At 36.8% G+C, this 9,097-nt stretch overlaps 2 protein-coding genes across 2 annotated transcripts; both read left to right on the top strand.

Moving 5' to 3' along the window:
* The first annotated feature begins 5,484 nt into the window (after window positions 1-5,484).
* LOC147544431 (uncharacterized) lies at window positions 5,485-8,751 on the top strand. Its single transcript, XM_086673261.1, has 4 exons — window positions 5,485-5,556; window positions 5,649-5,856; window positions 6,407-7,182; window positions 7,317-8,751. Exons 2-4 carry the CDS (start codon window positions 5,696-5,698, stop codon window positions 7,367-7,369), a joined length of 990 nt encoding a protein of 329 aa, XP_086529387.1. The 5' UTR covers window positions 5,485-5,556; window positions 5,649-5,695; the 3' UTR covers window positions 7,370-8,751.
* On the top strand, window positions 7,427-9,097 carry LOC147544430 (uncharacterized). The gene is made up of 3 exons (XM_086635704.1): window positions 7,427-8,293; window positions 8,646-8,696; window positions 8,978-9,097. Exons 1-3 carry the CDS (start codon window positions 7,427-7,429, stop codon window positions 9,095-9,097), a joined length of 1,038 nt encoding a protein of 345 aa, XP_086491830.1.

Here is a 9,097-nt window from a genome sequence, read left to right as displayed (position 1 = left end):
GTGGTGTTTGCTTTTTTCTTACGGTCTACAAGCTCGTCTTAATATGGACCGAAAATCAACAGGAATCAGTATCTAGGCAAGTCAGTCGTTAATAATTGGACACAGCAGTGAGCTTGGGATATGAGTGTAGCCAATTTAGATTTTAGACCTTGAAACTTGGACAAAAACAGTAAGACTAAGATCTCACTATAGTCATTTTAGACCTTGACTCAGACTTTGGATCTGATTAAAAGACGACAAATATTACCTTCTCAAATTACTGGGGAGACTTTTGGGACTTGAGTGGCATCTCTTCTTATATATTGGCTACGCAATTTCAATTAGACACTTAAGGTAGGCAGTTGGGTCTATGGTAGATGAAGAAGGGAGAGAGGAAGAAGCTGAAGAGGTTAGAGAAAGAATAAAAAGAACGAACAAGAAAAATCAAAGAGGGGTATTTTAGGAACGTAAAATGTTTTTAGTCAAAATACTGAAAATATAAAAAGTAAATCTTTTGAGTATTTAACATAAACTAGGGGCTCATAAAACTTCGGGGCTTTCCCACTAACAGAGAGGATATGGAGATCTCACATCTGCTCTTCTCAATCGAAATACTATCGACAACATACACATCCTCAAGACCATTCTTCATGAATTCTGTGAGACATCGGGTCAATTAATTAATTACGCGAAGTCTAATATCTTCTACTCCAAGAACTCGCATCCTAAGTTCAAGAGGCTGATCATGCGTACTCTGAAAGTTAAATATGCGTCCACCTCGGAGAAACACCTGGGAGCTCAGCTTTTTATAGGCGCTCATAAAACTAAGGTTTTCAGTGATATCCTCGATCACATCACAAACAAGCTCAACAATTGGAATCACTCTTTCCTGTCCCAAGCTGGTCGCACGGTGGTCATTTCGACCATAGCGGCGGCCGTACCCTGATATCAGATGCAGTGCAATCCCGAAAGGAATTTGCAAATGCATCAAGTCCGTCCAAAGGAATTTCTGGTGGGGTAAGTCGAAAGGTATCTGCACTAAAGTCTGGTCTTATATTTGCATGCTGAAGAACCGCGGAGGCCTTGGCATTCATCTGCCGGACTTGGATAACACAGCTCTCCTATCTAAGCTGGCCTGGAGGCTTAAAACTGAACCGGAAAAATCGTGGGCTAAACTTCTCAAGGCTAAGTATTTTTCTCTCACTGACAAACCGGGCCCAGCGAAACAACATCATTCTTGGAATTGGAAGACCATTAGGAGGCATTACACCATTATTGACAACCTGGCTACATGGGAAGTGCAATCGGTTAGAGATATTAATATTTGGGAAGATCACTGGATTCCAGAAAGTACAGGTTTTATTCAAAACAACAATCACTCTAGTCTTACCAAGGTCTCCTAGCTCATCACGAACAATAGTTGGAATGAAGAGGTCCTCAATGCTAACTTCGATAATATGACCCAAAACCTCATCAAGGCTATCCCAGTGAACAGTGAAGGTAAGGATCAGATCAAATGGAAGCTCACGGACTCAGGTAAATTCACAGTGAAATCTATGTAGCAGCACCTTAGCACCAACAACAGTAATCAAGAACCAATATCTCAAAACTGGAAGTTCATCTGGTCTCTCCCCACAGTTCCTCGCATAAAGATGTTGATCTGGAAAATATGCACTAAATCCCTCCCGGTCAGAGACCGAATCGGTAAATACATTGACAATAACATGAATTGTCCTAACTGCACTAACGTTGAAACCATAGAGCACGCCCTTCTCCACTGTGCTCTAGCAAAGAACATTTGGTTTCACTTTAATATTATTTCGGAGAATATTACTTCTATCACGGATTGGATTTTCTCCTTGGAGAACGACTCAAATCTATGTTACACTAGTGAAGATATACACTTTGCGAACATTCTTTGGATTTTATGGAAAATTAGATGTGACCACTGTTTTCAACATGAGATGAATGACCTCATTAAAGTCATTAAAATGATCGTGTCATTTCCGAGAAACAACAAAATCATAGAGAAAAATAAACAAAGAACCTTAGGAAAATGGCAACCCCCGCCCCCCTCAATTCATAAAAATTAATGTTGATGCATCTTTTGTTAATGTAACATCCAATGTGGGACTCAGCTTAATTGCACACAACACTATCAACCACCTCAACAATCCGAAGCACTCAATCCACTGGCAATCGATGACCCATATCCGAAAATCACGTGAAATCAGAAGACATTTCGTGAAAGTGCACTCCAAATATACTAAAAGAGAATGCAACTCGCATGCAGATAAGCTAGCCAAATGGGCGAGAAAGAAGAATAGAAATAAAAAGTGGCTTAATATTCCGTGTATTTTGATTGACAAATATTGTAATAACTATATCATTAATTAATTATAAGAATATTTCAACAAAAAAAACATAAACTAGTGGTAGTTGGAAAACTTCAAGAGTTGGAGGGCCACATGGAAAATAACCCAAAAAAGAATTACTCTATTATAATAAAATAGAAATTGATGGAGAGGAAAGATAAAAAAAACTATAATATCATTATAATTATTATAATCTCTATTTATTACTCACTAAAAGATCATAAGGGTTGACAATTACAAGGTAAAAGTGACAGGAGAGAGAGAGATTCAATCCAAAGTGACAAGGAACAAGAAAAATCAAAGAGGAGTATTTTAGGAACGTAAAATGTTTCTAGTCAAAATATTGAAAATACAAAAAGTGGATCTTTTGAGTATTTAACATAAACTAGGGTAGTTGGAAAACTTCAAGAATTAGAGAGCCACATGTAAAATAACCCAAAAAAGAATTAGTCTATTATAATAAAATAGAAATTGATGGAGAGAAAAGATACAAAAACCTATAATATCATTATAATTATTATAATCTCTGTTTATTACTCACTAAAAGATCATAAGGGTTCACAATTGCAACGTAAAAGAGACAGGAGAGAGAGATGTTCAATCCAAAGTTCTCTAATCAAATTGTATCAAGAATTATGGGATATGGATTTTATAGATAGTAATTAATGTAGGGAGAATCCTTCATCAAAAAAAAAAAAAATTAATGTAGGGAGAAAAGACCCCACAAAGGGACACTTTGAGGAGGTAGTAATGCATGGGAGTGAGGACTTTATAGAGGGACACGTTAAAGAGATAGGAATTCGAACATTTCACCCCTAAGTAAACTTTACTTCTCTTAATAATAATTGGGTAATACTCAGAGCAAGCATAAATTTGTCTATGAGCAACTTATAACACTCCCCCTTGGATGCCCATCACTCGAAATAATTGCCTCATTAAAACCTTGTCAGGAAAGCCCAGTGGGACAAAACTTGATGAAGAAAAAAAGTACAATAATATGGTGGTCAATACGTGGACAACCGTTTTTCTTATATGGACAATTATTGTTGGGCCCGATGCGAATAAACTATGTTTGACTTAGTTGACTTTGATTTGATAAGGAGACAACTCCATGAAGTCTCAAATACTAACTATTAGCAACTTGTGGACCATTAACAAAAATAATGATAATTAAAAATTGAAAATCTAAAATGCCTTCATCTTCTTCTTCTTCCTTATTTTATACTGTTCTCCAAATCACAACTAATAATTGCTTGCAAACTTAACAAATGGAATTGGTAGACTCAGGTTCCTCAACCCCGCTACCAACCAATTGAACTCATATGACTTGGTAGTGTGGATCCTCCCTCCACAGCTAAAAGACCTAATTCCACAAAATCATAAAGATCCTTTAATTTACTGGATCTAATAATAAACCTAATAAGAACAAAAACCTAGAACCGGAAACTGATTTAGGACCCGTACTATCAATTACTCATAAAGAAATAAACACTCAACAAGTAATTAGGCACCGGTAAGAGAGAGAAAGAGATACTCCCGAAAAATGAGCTACTGATTTTGGGAAGTTTGAAGCCCATCAACAAATCAACTTGTTCCAAAAAAAAATTTGTGGTTTTGAAAACTTCAATTTCTAAGTTTACAAGTTGGACTTTAGGGTTCTTATCTTTCTCTTTGTGAAGATTATTCAACAATTCCCTTCCCTTTGTTTGATGTCATAACCAACAATGTTTCTCTAAAAATTTTCTCTCTCTAGAAATTTAGGTGTTGATGATGAAGTAATAGAAGAAGACAAATAAAGAAAGAGGGAGGTCTTCGAATAATACATCTAATTCTAAGAGGACTTTAGTGAAAATAATAGAGAGTTGTCCCCTTAGAAACTGATATTCATATAAAAAAAATTAAGTTTTTAGGTTGTCCACATAAGATAGTTGTCCATATAAGAAATATGGTTGTCCACGTATTGGCCACCAATAATATTAATTAGATTCCAAGTGATGCTGGATACGCAAATTGCTACCTCGTTAAAACCTTGCCAGATCTATTGGAACACAAACTGAACGAAGGAAAAAGAGTACCGAGCATAGATATACAGTACTAGCGATGCGAAAGTCTTCACATGATAATATACCCTCCTTGATGAAAATCAGACAGACCAATGTTGTCTTACATCGTCAGATCATTCACACGTCGCATTCTCGATGTCTTTTACTAGTTTTCTGAACGTTGTAGTTGACAAAGACTTGGTAAACAAGTCTGCATAGTTCTCCAATGATTGTATCTTCTAGTGTGATTGGTTCCTTCGATCTCTCATATGATTGTTCTTTTTGCTCTGGTTAGACCCAGGTAGAAGAAGAAACTGTAAAAAAAAAAAAAAAAAAATGAGCGTTTGGTCCAAATTTTTGGGGGGAAATTGGCGTTTTGTCCCTTCTCAGCCAAATATGCATTTCCAGTCCAAAGAGGGAAGACAGCTCACACTTTTCTGGGACAGCTCACACTTTTTTGTGACAGATTTTTAAAAATCCCTCTTTTACCCTTCCATTGAAAACACTCTTACTTCCTGACGCCTTTGTTAGTTGATGGAGAGGGAGCAATTAATACCATTTAATGAGGGATGGAGATTTGACGTTAATTGCTCCAAAAATCTCTCTAAACTCTGGCAATTACACCTAAATATCTCCAAATCTCCTTATTTTCTGCTTCTTTCTCTCTCTAAATCCTTCTCAAAACAGTTTCATCTCTCTCTATTTCATTCAAAGTTCAAATTTTCAGCCAAATTTTCAGCTAAAATTTGAAAGCCCGCCCATAAGTTAGAAAGATTGAGTCTGAGAAGCTTATTTATACCGAGATTTTGGGAAGTTAACTACATTGGTCATTATCTTCCCAACCTCTGCTCTTCCTCTGACTTTGTTTTCTTCTTTCAGGTGAAACTTTCTGATTTGTTATTCCTTTGTCTTCAATGCTTACCCGAAACCATGAGACCATTATCTTCTTTGTCTTCAATGCTATCCTAAATATTTCACCTGAATATTTCTGACTTTCTTAACTAAACTTTAATGCTCTCCTAAACCATTACCTTCAAGGTTTCACCCTGAATGTTTCTGATTTTTTTTCAAACTTTCTTATATTCCAGGTTTATTTGTTGGCGTTACATAATAGATGGCCTTGAAAAAATAACCAACCTGTCAAACACAGGTTCATTCACGTATGGAAGTAAATTGATATTGTTATGTAAAAAATGAATCCTTGTTGATAACAAGATTCGTATTCTCATTTTCTTTTCTGTTTTCCTTTCAGTCAAATGCTTTTGAACGTTGGATCAACCGGTCCTCTCTGGTGAATGGATGTTTATGTTACTTTCTTTAATACTTCTCTTTTGCTTTTACATCGATTACTTGAATGAATGTTTACTTGAACTACTCAGGGTGGAGCACGACTTTTTTTGTTCTACCCCTCCTCCTGTAGCTGCAGCACACGCTAGATATGCTCAACAGGAACGACAGCGGTAGTCTACTTTAATACTCCTCATATTTCATAATAATTCATAGTAAACTCATTGATTTCCATTGTACAATCTTGTTTCCTATAAAGTAGTAATTACCCTATTTAGATAAGTGCGTAAATTGTCTTATTTACAGTTAACTCTTTGATTTTCAGTAAACCAACTGGTTTCTATTAAACAAGATGATTTTCTGTCAACTACATAGTTCTCTAACCATATACCTGCGTAAGCTGTGTTTGTTTTAGTAAAGTCGATGTTTCCCGTAAAACTAGTCTGTTTCGAGTAAACTACCTGGTTTCTAGTAAACTTGATAGTTTCTATTCATATTATTTCCCATTAGATTAGAACTTATCCACTTTTCACTGGACACCTAATGGTTTTTTACAATAAACTCAGTTTCCTGTAAAATAAGAATTACCCTATTCATATATGTTCGTAGTCTTGTTTACAATAAACTCATTGGTTTCCGGTGCACTAACAGGTTTCTGGAAACCAGAAAGATTTTATGTGAACTAGATTTTCTGGCTATTGACAATTGTTATGTTTCATGCAGTTTCCCACAAGATTTTATATCTCCCTCTTCAACAACTCATGCTGAGGCATCTACTGCGCTCGTTAGGAGTGAACCTCTACGATCAGATAGTTGGCCAGAAGTTTTTACATCCATTGGGCAGGAATTTCCCGGGGGTGCTCCTGCGTTTCGACAAGCTCTTAGTCGATATTCCATAAAACATGGATACAATTATAAATTCCTTAAGAATGATCTATCCCGGATAACTTGTATATGCAAAACCCCCAGCTGTGGTTGGACCATTCATGCTGTTGCTCCTCTAAAGTCCCGTTCCATGTTTGTTCTTAAAGCTTTCAACCCTGTCCATACGTGTGATGATTTTGTATTGTCTACTCGTAAGCCTAGGCTGTCTACAGAAGCTGTCAGCCAGTTAATAGCTGATGACATCCGAGAGAATCCTACAAAGAGTACGAAAGACATTATAACATCATTTAAAAAGGATTACGATATAGCTCTTAGCTACTTCTATTCATATAAAGCTCGGAATGCTGCTATTTCTTTAACATATGGTGAAGAAGAGGATTCATATGCGAAGCTCCAGTGGTATGTGGATGCACTATCTCGATCTAACCCAAATAGTCATATTGATCTTCAAGTCGATCCAGTTTTTCGTCGTTTTGTTAGAATTTTTATTGCTCTTGGAGCGAGTATCGAAGGCTACAAGCACTGCCGACCGTTAATATTTGTTGATGGTACCTTTGCCAAAACCAAATACAATGGATGCATACTTGCAGCGGTAGCAAAGAATGGAAACGATGGTACGTACGGCCTAGTATAGTTTTCAGAAAACTACCTGATTTTCTGACCACTACCCAGTTTTTTGAAAACTTTCTGGTAAGAAAATAAAATAAATGTTTGTTGCCTACGCTGATTCATTACTGATTCATTGCAGGATTGTTTGTTGTTGCCTACGCTGTTGTTGATGTAGAGAACGATCCAAACTAGACATGGTTTTTCTGCAATTTGGGACGAGTTGTCGCTAGTAGTCCAGAGTTGACGTTTATGTCTGATCGGCACCATGGTATTATAAATGCAGTTTCCAACATATTCCCAAAGGCCCACCATTCATATTGTGTATGGCATTTACGCAACAATATGAATTTACGTGTCAAAAATGGTGCCAAGAAGTCTGACTACTTCCAGTCACTAATATTTAAAGCTGCTCGGGCGCTAACTATTCCAGACTTTCAAAAGTACACTACTGAACTTGTTGTCATGGGCGGCAATGGAGTGCAGTCATTTTTGTACTCCATCAATCCTAAAAACTGGGCCGATGTATATTTTCCAGGTAATAGGTATGGTTTGATTTGTTCTTCTCTATCGGAGTCTTTCAATTCTTGGGTAAAGGACGAGAGAGTTCTTCCCATTTCGGTCATGCTCGATATGTTGCGGGTAAAAATAATGAACATGATGAACGATCGAAGGATTGAATCGGCCTCCTGGAACTCATTCCTATGCCCAAAAGTCAATGAGACAATGAAGTCCAGATTTAATGTTGCCTGCAGTTGGAAATGTCTTCAGTCTTCTGAATTCAAATATGGAGTTATGTCGAACCCCAGCCACTCCGTTGATCTTTCTAATCTGACTTGCTCATGTCGTAAGTGGCAAGTTCAAGGTATTCCATGTGAACATGCTATCTTGTGTATTAAAGTGCATGGAGGTGATTCCTCAAAGTTTTTTGATCCTGCTGTCACAACGGACGCTTATTGTAAGACCTACAGTCTTTCAATCAACCCTGTCCCTACTTTTGATGCACCAAAGTCTTTCGATAAAGCCAACATGATACTGCCTCCCTTAACCAAGAAGCGTCCCGGGAGACCGCGAACTGTTAGGATTGAAAGTTCCGGGAACTTTCGGAAAAGACAGAGGGTATGTGGTCGATGTAAACAACTTTGTTATCACAACAGTGCTTCGTGCAACCAACCTATTTAGTGGTTGTAAATGTTCTTCATTTGAGCAGGGGAAGAGTGTGCACCGGGCATTCTACAATTTTGAATAGCTTCTACAGTGTTGAAGTTTTTCAGATTATGAAGAGAGTCTGTGTTTTTGTTAACATTCTGCTGTTCTTTTTTTGTGTAACTTATGTGCCACATAAGTTAGTTATTTTGTGCCACCAACCTATGTTTTCAGGATGCTATCTTTTTTCCAGTAAATTTAGTAATGTGTTGGACATTGAACTGTTTCCTGGAATTTTGTAAATGTACTGTCTCTATGTCTCTAGGTTTCCTTCATTGTTTCTAGTGAATCTGGTAAATGTACTAAAGTGAAGCTTGTAAATGTACTGTCTCTATGTTTTGAGTTTCCAATCTATGCCTATGTTTTTGTTAACATTTTGCTCTCCCTTTCTTGTGTAAATAATGTGTCATATAAGTTAGTTATTTAGTTCCACCAACCTATGTTTTTTAGGATTCTATCTTGTTTCCAGTAAATTTATAAATGTGTTGGACATTGAACTGTTTCCTGAAGTTTTGTAAATGTACTGTCTCTATGTTTCCATCTACAACCTATGTCTGTGTTTTTCTTAACATTGTAACCTATGCCTGTGTTTTGCAGGATTCTATCTTTGTTTCCAGTGAATCTGGTAATGTGTTGGACATTGAACATTATTTGTGTACTAAAGTGAAGCTTGTAAATTTACTGTCTCTATGTTTTGAGTTTCCAATTTATGTTTAA

The sequence above is a fragment of the Eschscholzia californica genome, unplaced genomic scaffold (genome assembly GCF_041429995.1).
Source record: "Eschscholzia californica isolate CP2 unplaced genomic scaffold, dmEscCali1.0.p SCAF_4, whole genome shotgun sequence".
In the NCBI taxonomy this organism is placed as follows: domain Eukaryota; kingdom Viridiplantae; phylum Streptophyta; class Magnoliopsida; order Ranunculales; family Papaveraceae; genus Eschscholzia; species Eschscholzia californica.
This window is presented reverse-complemented; position numbering and strand designations above follow the sequence as displayed.